General features: G+C 40.8%; 1 protein-coding gene across 3 annotated transcripts in view; it reads right to left on the bottom strand.

Annotated features, from left to right (window-relative positions):
• The window catches only part of TSPAN12 (tetraspanin 12), a 72,225-nt gene that overhangs the window by 47,176 nt on the left and 7,338 nt on the right, over positions 1-17,711 (bottom strand). For 2 of the 3 annotated variants that reach the window (XM_053218166.1, XM_027075342.2), the window contains exons 2-5: positions 17,314-17,481; positions 16,210-16,345; positions 3,920-4,002; positions 2,563-2,698 (exon numbers count right to left, since the gene is read on the bottom strand). In XM_053218166.1, coding sequence (XP_053074141.1) covers positions 2,563-2,698; positions 3,920-4,002; positions 16,210-16,275 — 285 coding nt within the window. In that variant the 5' untranslated portion in view covers positions 16,276-16,345; positions 17,314-17,481. Of the gene's footprint in view, positions 1-2,562; positions 2,699-3,919; positions 4,003-16,209; positions 16,346-16,566; positions 16,805-17,313; positions 17,482-17,711 lie in introns of those variants that run through there. The other variant, XM_015067318.3, reaches the window with a different exon arrangement.

Genomic DNA, 17,711 nt, shown 5'->3' with positions numbered 1-17,711 from the left:
GTCCTGTCCATTGTTCAATTTGATAAACATTTACTGAAGCTATAGTCAAAGTGAACAGTTCATATTATCAGCTGTTTGTAGTCTGGTAGTTTGGGCTGGTTATAAAACAAGGAAATTTATAATAAGGTAAATGTGCCGGGCTTCAAAGGTTGAGACACATCTACTAGAGACTTCAGTAAAGACCCAATGAGAATGGGCTTGGCAGCCAGAAATACTGAGGTTTGAATCAAAGCAACACCCATTATTGTTGAGTGACTTTGGACTCTGAACCTCATTTATAATTCTCTACCTTAGACGATTGTTGTCAAGTTGAAGAAGTGAAAGATCATAGAGAAAGTATTTTATAGAATGTGAGAAACATTTATAAGCACTTAGGAAAAGGCAGCAGAGTAATATAGTGAAGTTGTCACATATATGTCGTACTGGACAGCTATGGTCTGAATATAGCAGATTCTCCATTTACTAGCCATGCAAACCTAGACAAATCAGCCAATCTGTGCCTCATTTCCTCATCCATATTATAGAAATAACAGTATCCATTTCATTAGAATTGTGGAGAGGACGACATTGATTAATTCATGTAAAACTCTTCATGTAAAAAAAATTCACATAAACCTCTACAACATCTGTAAGCACCTGAGAAATGTTAACTACTCTAACATCAGCATCTTTGTCATTATTATGATTCCAGTCCTCCGTGTCACCTCTGCATCATAAGGTTCTTTCCAGCCTCTCATCACAATTCTCTGTGACTCATCCTGCCTTAAGTAGCGACCAAATTACTTAGTTCTTTGTCAACTTGCTTTATGAGCACTCAAACAGCCTAATGGAATGCATAAATGGTTTTCAAAATGGGTTCCTAAAAGTCTTTGAGGTTCCATGAAATATGCTATCCCACCCTCCCCAAACACACAGTCCAGGGACCACCCAGAGTCACACAAGTTGGAGACAGGGGGAAGACTAGTCATTCTTAAATTGTTGTGTAATGGGACATCATTCTAAGATTGTGGTTTTAAAAAAGGATTCTGAGATTTTTTTTTTAAGTTCAAAATACCTCCTCCGTCCTTTAAGCTATGGGTTTCATATAAAGTAAGTCCTTGAATTTATGTTTAAACTATTGTCCAAATGTCTTAAATGACAAAGTAAGATTCCAAACCCTTCTACCATTCTCCTCACTATATACGAAAGGGGAGAAAAGTAAGGTAATGGGCATGTTTCCCTTCTCTGAGTGTAATTTATTTTCTGCAGCATTTTCTGTTTTCCAATCATGGACCTGAAGAATCCATGAAGCCAAGAGTTATCTAATACATCAACACAGGTTGTTCCTGTGAAATTGAAAGCTTTAGTTCAGTTTTGCACTAAGATTCTGTTTTAATTGGCTTGGGATGGGATCCGGTCGAGCCCTGGCGTGCAGGAGTGGCTCCTGACAGCCACTTGTGCTCATCTCTCCCCTCTCTGCATTCAGGGACACCACTCTGGTGGCCTGAAATCCACGATGCTGCAAGTATTCAACCCATGGAGATCTTCAAATGCTACAAATCAGGACTTTTTTCTCCTCAGGTATCTGGCGTATCAACACACCATTAAAACTTTTTTTTTAAGTTCCCTACAAGAAATTAATGCACAGCTAATACTGAATCCTACTGCAAAGAAGGGCATATATCCAATGAATTAATTCTTCCAAAATCTGAGATGTCTGCAATTACATGTTAGCAGCCTCACTACCTAGTGCCACTAACAAGCAATATTTTATACATGCAACGTGCTTCAAAAAAAGCTATGTGTGTGTGTGTATATGTGTGTGTGTGTATATATATATGTGTGTGTGTGTGTGTATATATATATATATATATATATATATATATATATATATATATATGCTATAGTTTAAACTGACTCAAATTTTTAATGTTAAAAGAGAGCTGACTAATTTTTTGAATTAAAAGTTTAATCATAGATTTTAGAATCATAGATTTTGCATGCTGAAGGGAATTTGAGAAGTCGCCTAGTCCAACTCTTTCAGAATCAAAACAAAACAAAACAAAAGCCACTAAGATTATGGAAACGAAGACTCATTTTTATCCACTAACCTCTGTAAAGGCGGTGCTGGGATTTTAATATCTGTCTGCTACTTCATCACCTGAATTTCCACATAGGTTTTTTGACAGGTTTGTTTTTAAAAAAGGAAGAGAGAGAGAAACAAAGTTTTGTCATGTCTTCTTCATTCTAGTCCCAAGGAGCCTGTTTGGGTGGTAATAAGGCTCATGACACAAGAAAAAAACTCGTACTTTCAAATGAAAATGTCAACACCTAGCCTGAGTGAAATAATTAAATAGCATCCATATTTCCATACCTCATCATTTGAGGACAACAAATACTTGTGCTGAAGTCATCCCCCATGGAAAGAACGCTTCCTTTCTCACAGGATGTTGAACAATTACCACAGATTAGAGTACTGCTATCACGGTTCCCTAAGCACGTAATCTTGTACACTGATGAAAAAATAATGCAGTCCTGGTTGGTCTTTTTACCCATAATAAAGAGAAGATATAAACACCATACCCATGCAAGAAGTAACAGATTTCTTTTCACTGTTCCACAGTATCCTAACATCCCCACAATGATAAGGAAACAGCAAACAGCAATCATGACTGGATGAACCACAGGAAAATAAGTCAAGATGACAGCCTCCTCTACCCTGAAAGAAGAACAATAATGCCACGTTATACATAAAATAGAACCAAAATGCACCCAAGACATAGTACAAGACACAACTGAGGTTCGTGTTAATAATCCTTTAAATCATCATGTCTCAAAGCTGATGACTGTATCGCTATTTTCAAAATCACTGCACTACCACTGACTTGCTTGCTTGTCTTATTTTTGTTATGTTTTGTTTAGGTTTTTATACAAGTGGTAGCACTTCTACCTCCACTCATTTAAAACATAAGACAGGGGTCCCCAGGGGCACTTGGTTGGCTCAGTCAGTTAAGCATCTGACTCTTGATCTCAGCTCAGGTCTTGATCTCAGGGTAATGAGTTCAAGTCTTGCGCTGGGTTCTATAGTGGGCATGAAGCCTACTTAAAAAAAAAAAAAAAAAGAGGTCCCCAATAAGAAGTCAATCTATTATTTGCTCTGAAGCTTTAGCCTGAGGAAAACACACAGGCCCCACTGAGAAGAATCTCCCTGCTCTTCTCTGATCTGGAAATCCACATGCAGCACTTTCTCTGCTCGGCAACTAATCTTTCCCCCCAATGTGAAACACTGCTATGTAAAAGGAAATTAATCTATATTAAAAGAAAGAGGAAGGAAGATGATTTTTGCTAGAAAACTTTATTGCTATGAAAAAAATCATTAACTAGAACCATACTAGTAAGAGTAATAATAACAAAAAATTAGACATTACTGTATACTAAGCTCCACTTTGTTTAGGACTTCACAAAATCTATCTCAGTTAATCCTTCTGACATTTCAGAGTGGTATACGCGACAGTCCCCATTCAGAGATGAAGAAATGGAGACTGGGAGAGGTTAAGTAACTTGCTTTTTGTGATGTTACTGGATCAACCTTTTGAAATTTGAGAAGACAATGGCAATGCTGAGTTTGGTTTTCCTTAGCTGAGGGATATGAAGGTAGGAAGGTGTTGGCAGTGATTTTCCTACAGAAAAATAGCTACGCTGTCCCTTTCATGCAAATGTGACACAGCTGACCCACTCTCCAGAGGACAGCAAACTGATATTAGCATACCCAGAAGTTTTCTCTGGGACAAGTGGCATACCTTAATGAGAATGCTAGAAGATGTAACAAAGTTTATTGATTGTGGAAGAGTACTACCGTCTAAACAGGGGCAAAGTTACTTAGAAACTAGGGTCTAAGGAAACCTGATGAAAGAAATCAATCATTAATTATAAAGCTTACCTTGTTTCTGCAGTTAACGTCAGAACATTATTTAGGTAGTCCCTCATCCAAGCAGAAACTGCCAACACACTGATGGACATTAACTGGAAAGAAAAAAAAAACCAAATTGGTTACCAAGGATTTATGCAACATTCTCTGCAAGATTAACAATTTTAAAAATTAAGGATTTTTTGTTACATAACCATTATGCTTTTTTCCCTACATGGCTGATTCTGGGTTCAAGACAGGATTTGCACAGGATAAAGAGGCCACTGAACGACTAAACTATCAGATGTACAAGATGAGCCTAAAACACGTCATATGCAATAGCAAGGAAGCAATGAAATCCATAGGACTGATATTGCCAAGAAAGTCACAGGAGCTAACTTGAAAGGGCTTCCATTAGCTAAAGTCGAACAATTTGAGCACCAAAATAATAATAATAATAATAATAATAATAATAATAATGATAATGATAAATGCAATGCTTTGAAATATCACATGCTAAAATCTATGAATTCATATAATACTTAAAACTCACCTGTCACCTTTGTAAGGATGGTGGATACTCATTATTCAGAAAAGTGGTAAGAATTAAACATTTATCCTACCTATCCTGTACAAAGGAAAGAACTAAAGACTTCATGAAAGTTCTTATAGAAGAATTTCTGCTAATACATGCAGAAAGCATAATAGAGTATCACTATTTAACAACCTCACTGAAATAATGGATCTCTAGGCAAAGATCCTCAGCAACTGCCCAAATTATCAGGTTAGTAGTTCTCAGTCCTGTCTGTACATCAAAATCACTTAAGACTCTTAAAAAAAAAAAAGTACTGAGCCCAGAACCACCCTGGAAAAATTCTTGAAAGTGGGGCGGAGGCACGAGAAATGTGTAAGGTTCCACAAATGTTCTAATATGTAGTTAGGAGTGCAAACTGTGACACGTGAAAGGCTAGCTTCTAGAAAGGAGAAATCAAGTGGAAGAAAAAAATGCCATACCCCACTGCTTAGTTTTAGTGTCATAAAGAAAAGACAATGTGTCCCCCAACGTGATACAATCGGAAGCACACAGAGATGACTTTGAAGTATTTTTACCGAAAAGTCAACCTGAATCTAACCCAGCCTCCACCTCTAATTATCAGTTTATAGGAAATACAGGGACTAGATTTAAATTTGTTAAACACCACCATGGGGATGCAATCAGCAAAATTGAGAATATGAGAAATTTCACAGGACAAATGATCCAATTTCTTCAATTAAAAAAAACTGGCCAAGTGGAAAAAAAGAAGGAAGGAGAAACTATTATAAATTAAAAGAAATTTAAGGGATTACCCAATGCAATATGTTGACCTGATCCTGATTCAAACAAAACAATCACAGAGAGACATCCATGAGATGGCTGGGGATATTTTCACTGACTGGATATTTGAAAATGTTAAGAAATTACTGTTTTAGATATGACAGTGGTACGAAGATTTTTTAAAGGATCCTTATCTTTTAGAGATATATGCTGAATGGTTAAATAAATAATCATAATGCATAGGATTTAGTTGGGAAGTGGAGATTATGTTGACAATTGGGTAATAGGTAATTAAAGATTACTTATATTGTGTTTTTGACTTTTGTCTATATTTTAAATTGTCCACAGGTTTTTTTTTTAAAGCAACTATATAGAACATGTTCAAAACGAGTCTTCCTAGGAAAAGTCTTCAACTTTTCAAAAAGTTGAAGGTTAACCCCTAACCCTCTCTTATTTAGATGGATTTATTTTTCTAAAGTGTGCCTTCTACTTATGTTCTTAAGCACCATACAGTGAAAATTAACTTAATTTGATTTTTAATAATTTCTGTCATCTTAGTGAACATCGATTACCATTATGCATCATAGATTTAGCTTTAAATTCATTAAATAATGAATATACAAGACAGGAATGAGTCTGTACTGACTGAGTCAAGCAGTGGTCATGAAAATGCTTTCTGGATAAAGGCTCAAAGGCAAACAGAACATGTAGAGCTCTATGACCTCTGGTATAGGGAAGTATGGCTACCTGCTCGGAAAATCAGGTAGTGAATTTGCTCATTCTTCATTCAGTGACTGAATACTGAAGTGACTGAATACATTCAGTGACTGAACACTGACCCAATACCTACTATCTGCCTCATACTATTTGTGCTAGATTTAGAGACCCCACAATAAATAAGAGATGCGAGATCCCAGCCTTTGTGAAGCCTCTTGTGGGACACAAGGAATAAACAGATAAAGCAGATAATAAAGACTATAAAGAGCACCATGAAGCACAGAAAAATGAAGTAACCTGTTCAAGGTCTTACAGGTTCTCAGTGGCAGAACCAAGATTCAAATTCAGGCCATTGGTCTTTGGAACTTAAGGCTTAGTCACCAACTGCCTTCCAAATTTAGAAATGACCATATCAGGGCACCCAGGTGGCTCAGTGGGTTCAGCGTCCAATAGGCTCAGGTCATGATCTCACGGTTCTTGAGTTCCAGCCTGAGGCTGCTTCAGATTCTCTGTCTCCTTCTCTCTCTCTGCCCCTTCCTTACTGGTGTGTGTGCACATGTGTGTGCTCAGTCTCTCTCTCTCTCTCTCAAAAATAAATAAACATTTAAAAAATGAATGTATCTATTTCCACAGTGAGGAGACTAGCCTGCACAGCATGCAGGGATCTTTTTTTTTAAAGGGAGGGATAACATGGGGGTCAGTCTGTACTTGCCAGGCTAAGTCTGAATGTCTTAACTACATCCTTTGGGGAATAGAGTCTCAGGAGTCATGGCCTAAAACAGATTATGAGCCCTGGGACCACAGCTCAGCAAAGAATGAGGCTAGTTATTACTATCCTCTTTTCTGTTAGGAATAAAAAGACTGTAAAAGTAAAAACTAATAAAAGTTACCCCGTGGGTCAGCCACAGTTTATTAATCATGCTTCTAGCTTCTGTGAATTTGATGCTTTAACATCTGTTCTACATGTTCAAGCCAGACACACCTTGGTCGGAACAAACTGATAATGTGCCTGAGCCACCTTGCCTTGGCCTTCTGCCCTCCACCACCCTTGAGAAGAGGTCTTCTCCCAGGTTCACACTTGTCATTTTCAAATAAAAACCAACCATTCCAGACCCCACACCCCAAACACCTCTTTTATTGCTCTCTCTCTCACTCTGGGCCACTCTACACCTGCCATAAACATGCCAAGGTCCAGGTGCCAGACAACCAGGGACAGCCCCTATACTCCAGAGGCTGCTGAAATTAGTTAAAGTAGCCAATCCAGACCCTACTTACTTTGTCTTGCCCATTTCTTCTTGATGTAGCCACAATGAAAGTACTTGCCCAGTCCCTTTCTCTCTGCCTTGTGATGGACCCCATTACTTCCCCCTTGGCCCTCGTGATGAGGCATGTACTCTCTCTCTCTCAGGATCTGTAAGTACAATAAACTATCTTTTCAGTGGTAGTCATCTGATCTTTTGACTTCTCCATAGCTAAATAATAATAGAACCTATTAAAACACACAGGGCTAGCAGGGCACCATGGACTACTTGATTATATCTAAGGCTGCATGTTCTTCCTCTACTTGACTTGTATGTGGCCTTTTAAATACCTTGTAAGTTTCATGGGAGCCAGAAAATTCTATTAATGTGATAGTTTATTTACATCAAATTCTTGTGCAATTACAAATAATTCTCTCCTCTCTTTATCATTCTTTAAAGTAATAACTGATCTTGGTTTCTCCATCTTTGAATTTCTTACTGGCTGTTTAGCCAATTTTCAGTATCTAAGCTCTGAGACAGGTATCAATAAATGATCAGATTCTTCATTTTGGTATAGTGTATCATCAGTGGTTGTCATCATACACATTCTTCCATTTATAACAAAAAATGTGTATATCTTTTAAGTGGCATATTCCAAAACATTTCTAACAGGGTAGATTTGGTTAAGTGCATGGGTTTTGAAGTAATTCTTCCATTCAAAAATACATATTGATCAACTGCTCTTGGCCAGGTCCTTTGTGATGTGGTAGAGACACATGGATGGGCAGGAAAAGGCATCATCTCTATTCTGTGGTGAAATTTACTAAGAGAACACACCTTAATCAACCCATCAAAGACATAAATGTGTAGCTGCAAACTGTAATAAATTCTGGGAAGGAATAATACTGGTTGCTATAAGAATCCTATTTGTAGTGCCTGACCTATTCCATGGAGTCAAAGGGACTTCTCTCAGAAAGCTGAGATCTGAAGGAGAATTACACAAGTTCATTACAGAAAGAGCAGTTGGAAAGTACATTCCAGCCAGAAGGAACAGCGAAGATCCCAGGATGGAAGGCTGCACGACATGTTCAAGGGAAGGAAACTGGCATGTGGTAAGAATGGAAAGCCAAGCAGGGACCAGAATACATGGTCTCAGAGGCCATTTAAGGCACATAGTCTTAGCCATAATGGCTATAAGAAGCCATTGAATCAAAAAGCTTTGGTTTGAATTCCACCTGTGCTCCTTTTCAGTTATATGACTTTGGGTGTCACTGAATCTTTCCTAAGCCTATTTCCTCACATACAAACTGTTAGGAAAATAAGACCGACTTCACAGAGGATTTATGCAATGAAAAGACAGACTAGGATTCTTATATATATTACCTACTACTATCTCAAGTCACTTTTGACCTCAGGGCTTTCTCTTAATCTTTCTCAGTCAGCTTAAGAGAAAAGGCAACGCCTAGATTAGTTCAGAAATGGAATCTTCAGATATTTGAAGGTCTAGCACACAGGATGAGGAAGAAAGCTCTGTGATACAGCTATCTATTGCATTGCATGGCCATTCTCAGTTTTGACATCTCTGAGAAGGTACTCATTTCCATTGCTCTCAAAACCTGCGTGTCCCTCCCACTGTGTTTCCTATCTCAGTAAATGGTATAATCAACGCTTCAATCACATAAACTGGCAACTGGGCAGACAGCCTGAACCTCTCCCTCTTCCTCAGTTCTCCATCTAATTATTTTCAAGTCCTACAGATAGTTCCTGCACCACGGCTGGTGAATTCCTCCCCGCTTCCTGCCACTTCTGGCTAGTTCAGGGCCTCAATCTCTTGCCAGGTAATTACAATCACCTTCTAATGAACTTTCCAGCTCACAGAGTCCACCTCATACTCACCCTTCAGTTAGCTTTAGGAAACACAGATTGAGTTCTTCTGCTTATACAGCTCCCACAGCTGCCCTGAGGGGGGCCTTCCCAGCTCTGGCTTCCACTACCCCCAACTCTTTCCTAGAGAGTCAAGTTTAAACGCTTCAGCAGGGCACAGAGGCCCTCTTCAGTCACCTTTAAAGGATCTCTTCAATCCGTTCCCTGCCTGCTCCTTCCCACACACATTCTGTACTCAGATACAAAAAGCTGCCTGTACTTCTCCAGCAATGCACCATGCAGATCCCCCCAAGCCTCTATGTCTTTGCCCATGAAGTTCCCTCCCAATGCACCCTGCCCCAGCCTTCCCAACCTCCCCAGCAGAGCAACTCAACCTTACCCTTTGAGACCAGCTCAAACAGCTAGCATATAAAGATGTTCTCCCAACTCCCTCCTTACCCTCTGGGACAGACTTCACAGAGCAATTATCTATTGTTTCCTATTTTCACCCACCCATCTCATTCCACAGACCACTGCCTAGAGCCCAACCACACAGCAGGGTACCAGGCCCAGCAGTGAGGCCCAACAGATATTAGATGAAATGAATGTGACAATGATTAAACTAAAGGGAGGCAATTTCAACTCGCTAGATGAGCTAAGCAAAATTAGGAGATGCTTCAAGAAGAACTAAGCTTTCTACCACTGGAAGTTTTCCAGTAGAGAGATGCCTGCTGAATTACAAGATCAAAGATTTATATATCAGGTCAGAAGCTGGTTTAAGTGTTCTCAAGTGTCCTTTAAACTACAAGCTTCTACTTGACTCTACTGTTCTTTTGCACAGTAGTTACCCAAGCATTGCAGCTGTGCCCAGAACATTAGTCAAAATAAATAATATCAATACAAAGCCCTATCTTATGGCGAACAAGCAACTCTGAGAATAAAACTGCTTTTTATTATGACATTATTTCTAGCTGCATTAAATGTCTGGAACCAGTTTCATTCTCAAAGAGTGATTTTTACTTACTGGGGTTGAGAAAATCATAGCAGTGTACAACATAGAGTGCATGCTGTAGCAAGGAACAAAGCTAAAAGGAGATGAGGTCACCTCAATACAAATCGTGCTATTAAATCTACAAGCACAAATAGTGCAAGCAATTCAGGACCCCTTCCTAATAACAGCATTTTCTACTAGGTTTCCAAATAAAAATAAAATAATTCTTCAACTGTCATTCATTATGATTAAATTCCTAGGAGCACTATAATTATCATATGTAACTAGGCATATAGCTCCTTACATTTTCTCCAATATTGCAAAATATCATTTGTAGTTGAAGAAAATGCTTAGAAAATAACCCAAACATTACTCTAGAGAAATATGCTTGATCTACTACTTAGCAGGACATTTGCCACATTCTGTCTTGAAAAACATTTAGGAAATGCTAGCTCTCAACAAATACTTGTACATATGAAATTTGCTATTGCTGGAGATATATTCTGGGTTTGTTCAAATCTAATTATGTAAAAATAAGTATTGAATCAAGTTGTTTTCTCAATCAGAATTTTACATGTATGCAGAGTCCCTAAACTTATTATGAAATGTATGCCTTTGGTTTCCACCAAATAATAAGGGCCTAGTCATAAGACAGACTTTCTAATTCCTTCAACTGTCTGCCATCCATAATCTATAGTCTCATTTAAGAGAGCAGTTCAAGGCTCTCTTGCAGAAGTTTAAGGCTGACAGATGTTTAAAACCATCTACCTTAACTTTACTTTTTATGTCAAATCTGGTAGCAAAGAGCAGAATGCAGGAGAGAGATGGGGAATTTAGTTACAGTTCTATCTCTGCAGAGAACTTGGACAAGTAATTCAAACTTCTGGAACCTTTGTTTATCCTGAAAATGGAGAATTGAACTAGGTGCTTTTAAAATTCCCTTTGTCTTGGGGCGTCTGGGTGGCTCAGCCGGTGGGTTAAGTGTCCACCTTCAGCTCAGGTCATAATCTCACGGTTTGTGGGTTCAAGTTCCGCGTTGGGCTCTGTGCTGACAGCTCAGAGCCTGGGGCCTGCTTCGGATTCTGTGTCTCCTTTCCCTCTGCCCCTCAGCTGCTTGCACTCTGTCTCTCTCTCTCTCTCAAACATAAACACTAAAATGTTTTTTTAATTGCCTTAGTCTTAAAAAAAGGTTTGAAATAGTTATTTACTGAAACATGAAGTTAAATCAAGTCTTGATTATTTGGAGGCTGGCAGGCCAAGGTCAGTACCATTCTGCTCTGCCACAAGGACATGTCCCGAAAAATCCCCCACACCCCTCTCCAAAGTGTGGTCCTTATGAACCATGCGATGGCTCATCTTTGCTCAGTTGGGGCCACACTGTATGAAAAACATGTACCGGCTTTGCCCCTGAGACTAAAGCTTATTTAATATTTATTTTTAAAAAGAACTAATGTTTGTCGGAAAGCTCTCCCCTAGTCACTAGAATTAAAGAAAACTTCAAGGACTTTCAGAGTATAAAGTTAGAGGTAACAATTTAAAAAGTTGTATTTTTATATGACTACATAAATGCCATGTGAATACAAATGTCTACTTGCCAAGAATCTCTGTAGGGTCTGCCATGGGTCAAACACCTAAGGTTCACTACATATGGCCAAGGAAAAAGAAACAGGACATTAACCTTCTGTTATTTCATTTGCCCTGCATATATCCCAAAAGTATGAACTGGATTCCCTGTCCACTTTTAAGGTTTTCTTTTATAAGTTTCTTTTCTTAGTACAGTAGAGTAGTTCCTCTCTGTTGCTACTATCTTTGGTAATGGTAGGTGAAAAACAATGGCTCTTATCTGCCAGTGAGAAATGGGGCTTAAAAACTACAGATGGGAAATTATATTTTTAGAAAATAATAAGCAAACATATTTGACAAATGTTAAGTGCTCACCAACTTCAAGAACTTCCAAAGACAACCATATTTATCCATAGTTGTAATAGCAGAAAATTATCATCTATGAATGGCAAGCATTCATATCATAAAGCCACAGAAGTTGTCTTTAAAATGGAGGAAAGCTTTCATTTACTCAAATAATATGCCATTTAAATAGTAAAAGTGGGATAAAACTGAAGTGAAAATAGCTCATTTCCTTGCTCCTTTGTGGCCAGAATGTGAATCATGGTTTCAAAAGAGCTCTTGGGGCAGTTCACCCACGTGCACCGTGTCCCATGTGACCTCTCCCATTACAAACCCACAACACTCATGACAAACCTAGAAGGTCCAATATCTGTGTGCCAGCTCCCCTACAGCTATACCGGGATTGCGCTTCTTCAGAATGTGGAAGGGCCACTCAACAGATGACACTTCGAAGTGACTGGATCCATGGCAATGGAGAGAAGCAGTGCATTTGTGATCTTCAATTGTTTCCTCTTAGACATATCTCTGCCTCACATTTAGAAAAATACTCAGGATGTACTTTAAAAACACACACACAAAGCACTCTGATTTGCAACTCTCAGAACAGCAAAGCAAAATTCTATACGTCCTCAGTTAAGATTTTAGTTTTCTTTTCCCTAAAATCCTTCTGGATACAGGAGGAAAGATGGTAGCAACATAGTAGAAATAGGAAGGCGGGGCGTGGGGGGACTATTTAAAATGTAAAATGAGGAGTAAAAGGCTTCAGCTTTGAGCCCAGAGGTAAAGAGGGCAGGTTTCTCAATCCTGCAAAACTAGAGGCAAGAATAATCCCCTCTCCATACTCAGGATGTGAAGTGTGATGTAAGAAGTTGGGCTCATATGCTACACTGGTTTGTTCTGCTTCTAATCTCAATGAGAGCTGAACACAAGGACTAAAGCTTTGCTCCTCAATACGTGAAGCCCCTGACACACTCAATCAGACTCTGTATTCTAACAAGACGCCGGGGGGATTCGTAGGCACATGCAGGTGAGAAACGCTGCTCTGGAGGACTTGTTAGGAGTTGGATAGCTTATCCCTTCCTACTGAGGGCGTTTACCTCTCCACTGCAAATACATTCACCCCCATTTCCAGTCCTACAACTTCTATCACACTTGGAGAAGAAGTTTGAACTTTGAGTCCCTGTTCTGCCACTCACTAGCAAGTTACTGAACTTCTCTGAACAACCTCTCTCTACCCAAAAAAGAAACAAACAATTTTCCAAAGCCGTTGTGAGAATTAGATGAGACAGTAGTGCAAGAATGCCCAGGAATGTGCCCAGCACAAGGCTGAAAACTACATCTGACTCAGTAAGAAAACACAAGATTTGCAAACATTGTTTTAGCACTGAAAGAATAATGCCGATTCTCCCAAAGTTGATATACATCGCATACAATTCCAACAAAAATCCCAACAGATAATTTTAATTATATCAAATAAGCTTAAAGTCCATTGGGAAAAAGAAACCCTGACTAAAACAAGAAAGGCAGGTGCTTTGAAAGAACAGAAGAACAGAAGAAAGAGTATATAAAATCTTATTTAAAACAGCCTATAAAAATTTGTTGAACTGTTGTATAGTAACAGCATAAATGAAATCAATGGACAAACAATAAGACAAACCTAAATGGTAAATATGACATACTTACTGAATATGAATGATAAAATGAAATAACATATATGAAATATATACATGTCTAAAGAAAATGATGCTCATGCTCATTGGAGAAGAGAGGAAATAAAAAACAAAGCAACAGTAAAATAACACTTTAAACCTTTCAAACCGACAAAAATTTCAAAGTGCCCTAACACCAACAAGATGGCAATAAATATTTGTGTGCATATAATGGGGTGTATCGGTGTTCTTCTTTCTAGGGAACAAATTCCCGGGGCAGGATTTCTGGGTCAAGGAAATGTAGTAGTGGTAGCAGTATTAATCCCAGGAATAACAATTGCTGCTATTACCACCACGGGGGTTCCTTTGAGTGAGCACTCCACCTCCTGATAATCTACTTGAGCGTCATTACTGTAGTAACAGCGGTAACAAACACAAGTACTACTACCTACTGTTACTGCCACCACATAGATAGCACATTTAGGCACCACTGTTCAAACCCCTTGTGTACATTAACTCTAATCCTCAGGACAATGCTAGACAAGAGGAACTATCATTCCTATTTCACAGGCTAGGAGACTGAAGCACTAAATGTGACTGGCAAACGGAAGAAGAACTGTATAAAGATTAGCTCTTTTGTTGCCGTCTGTATCACATATCCTCCCACAAAGCAATCCCACTCCTGCCACTTGAACCCGCATGAGAAAAAAACCATTTTAACAAAAAAATATTGTGAATATACATATAAATGGACACGAATGGGTATATGCGGACAGGTATGAGCAAATACATCTTTGTACAAAATTTTAAAAGATACAGAGGTTAACACGGATTATTTTGTTGGAGGGGAAGTTGGCAGAAGAAGAGGGCTGGAGAAAGGGGGAAGGGATCTCAATAAATAAATAAAATACACCCACAGAAAATGAGAAGGCTGAGGTACAGGATAACAGCAAAGACATGACATTTTACATTTTGGGGCGCTAGAAAGAGCCCTGGAGGAATTTAAGACCTAGGTTTTTTGAAGCAAATTTAGTAGTCGGAAGAGCAATATTTTTGTTCAATGATTGAGGTTTTTCTCCTCCCACATAATACAGATTATTAAGAAAATTTCCAAATCATTGTTCTTTGGACAACAACAAAAGTCCTAGTAATTTCAAGACTGAGAACACAGTAATCATTCACGTACAGGCACTCTCCGGGAGCAAGAAAGCTGAGTTCTGCTACAGGAACTGTTACCATCAGGCCATCTGACCTCTGACCAGTCACTAACCTACACTTAGTTTTCTCATTCACAAAGTAAGGAAGTTCAACCAAGTCATCTTTAAATTCCCTTTTAGTTATAAAAGTGTGATGATTCTATAATTAAAAAGCATAAAGTAGAAAAGTGAAAAACCAGTAAATTGAAGTGATAATTACCACACATTTAAAAAAAACACACAAAGTTCAAAATCTTAGTAACTTTATAGCTAAGTAGGTGATTTAATGATCCATTGAAAAAACGTACATATTTAGAATTAACATCTGCAATGAGATCAATTAGTGATTTTACGTTCCCAAGTGGTGAATTTAATGCAATGATTTTTAATTCTCATGTAGAAAAAAAAAAAGTTGCCGATTTAGATATCTTTTCAGATTACTCACGGAAGGAAGGCTTAATTTGTCACTTCAAAATGGAGCCACCCGTAGGGACTAGTTGAAACCAAAATGTCATCCTCCAGAGACCACTTGCACTAGCCTTATGAAAGGAGGCTGGTCAATGCCAGCCAGTCGGCCAGATAAATCACACATTAAAATTTCTAACAGAAAATTTTGAATATAAGTTATTAATAGAATACAAAATTGGCAAAAATGTACTTGCTTAAGGATGACAACTTCTTGAAGCAACATTAAAAGTTTTAATTGTTATATTTTCCTCATAAATTTTATAAATAATAATGTGATTTATTAATAACACTTAATGAAAACTTATGCCTGGGTGCAAAGCATAGACAGTCACTAGCTCATACATCATAAAGATTTCCATGAGCTTGTTAAATTTTATGTATTTTATTTCCTTAAATGGTTATGGGATTTTCCAAAAGCATACACAAAATTCCTTAAAACTTTGCCAACTTAGAAATAGTTACATGAAAACCACCTTTTCAGCCTGGATGGAATCTCTACCGGTAGAAAAATCTACCCAGTCTTTCGATAGGCTGTCTATGTATGAATTCTCACGAAAACATAGAAAGACTGCTTTACGCCAACCAGATTTTATAGGCTAGGATGACGTAAGGAAACAATTTATGGCTTGGACAGTTATCTGAAATTCCTGAAAACAAGCAGTTCCCTAAGTAGTGTGCCATAATTTTCTTATCTACAAGCACAAGCACGTGCATTTATTTATATCCCTAGCTTAACTTCAAGTCTAATTTTACTGCCACCAGTATCCAGGCGTCGATTTCTTTTTTCTAATTGCAAATGGCACTTCAGCTAGATCAAAGGCATTTTAAGGTCAAAATGGACTTCTCTGAAAAATAGAGGGTGTGATCCTCTGTAATTAATTAATGTTTAGCCATGCCCTTTGGCGCATTAAGTGGTGGCTGGAAGAGACCGAGTCCAGCCGTCCCCACCTGTTGGTGCAGTGGAACTGTTTGACTTACCCAAAAGAGCAGATTGAGGGCATAGAGAAGGCAGCGCAGGCACTTCACGGAATCTTCTCTGGCCATTGTGAGCCCCGTATGGGAGAAGCCCCATCCTTTCACCACATCCTACTCTCACCGGCAAAGTAGCTGCGGTCTGCAGGGGGCGGGGAGAACAGGGCACTTCTCATCACCGCGCTCCACGCCCCCGCCAACCCCCCGCCCCGCAGCCCACCCCTCCTCTGCAGCTCTCAGCTGGGTCCCGAGTCCGGCGCGAAGCCTAGGTCATTTGAGACATCGCTTCATCGAAAATCATTTGTTAAAGTTGTAACTGTAACCTCAACTCCCCTAAAGTTCCAAACCGGCTTCAGATAACACCTGCTGAGAAGAGAAAAGATTGACTCCCGGATGAATGAAGGCACACAGTAAACTCCCGTTCTCGGGGGACGCGCGGCGGTGTCCTCTGCATTCTGATGAGACGCTCTGGAAAACGTCCCTCAGTCCGCGCCCCTCCCGGGGGGGACAGCTCAGCTCGGAACCGTTCCGAAGGTTGGAAACCGCACTACCCCCGGGAGACGTCACCGGCGCCGCAGGCGAGTCCGCGGGTGCGAGCGTCCCCCGCATTAGGACAGCTCCCGGGCCCCCCAGCTCTCCGCACCCCCCACCCCACCCCGCCGCGCGAGTGTGAACAGGGGGCACTGGGGGGGGGGGGGCGAGGCGCTGAGCTGGGATTCCGCCCCGCGACTAGGGTTTCTCGGGGAGAACGTGAGAAATGGTGCTCCGGCCCGGAATGATGGATTAGCCGGGGGCGGGGGCGGGGAGGGGCGCGGAGGAATTAGGGCCGGTGCAGCTGTGCAGACGCCGGGTTAGTCACTCACGGCCCCCTCCCCCGGCCGCGGCCGCGACCCCGCGCCGCCGGAGCAGCACAAAGCCGAGCGCGGTCCCCCGCCCCGCCACCGCGTCCGCGCGCCCCCGGCAGGGCGCGGGTGGGGGGTGGGGGGAGCGCCGGCGGCGGGGGAGCCCCACCGCCAGCCTCTAAGTAGTTTAGCACACAGCGCCGGGGACAGCCGCCGGCGGGCTGGCGGGACGGCCGGCTGGCGAGACGGGAGACGTGCGGCCACTCACCGTCGGCGCTGGGCTCCGCGCCCCACTCCCGCCGGGGGACGGTCGCGGACGCACTGCGGGGGCTCATCGGGGCAGGGACGCTCCTCCCGGAGAGCCAGAGGGCTGCATTGGCTCAAGGAGGAGACGCTTCCTTCTCTTCCTCTCCCCCGCCGCCGCCGTCGCCGCCTCCTGGGAAAAAGAAAAAAAAAAAAAAAAAAAGAGTCCTGGGCAGCAGTTGCTGGAAAGTCTCTGTTAAGCCACCTCCCAGCGCCTCTGTCCCTCCCAAGTCCTCGCCAAGTCCGGACGAGGCAGCGGCGGCAGCCAGGGCCAGCTGCACAAACTCTCAGCGCATGCTCCGGCCGCTGGCTGCCCGGGTTGGATCCGAGTGGGTGTTTCTTGTCCCTTCACCCGGCGTGAGC

The sequence above is a fragment of the Acinonyx jubatus genome, chromosome A2 (assembly GCF_027475565.1).
Source record: "Acinonyx jubatus isolate Ajub_Pintada_27869175 chromosome A2, VMU_Ajub_asm_v1.0, whole genome shotgun sequence".
Classification (NCBI taxonomy): domain Eukaryota; kingdom Metazoa; phylum Chordata; class Mammalia; order Carnivora; family Felidae; genus Acinonyx; species Acinonyx jubatus.
This window is presented reverse-complemented; position numbering and strand designations above follow the sequence as displayed.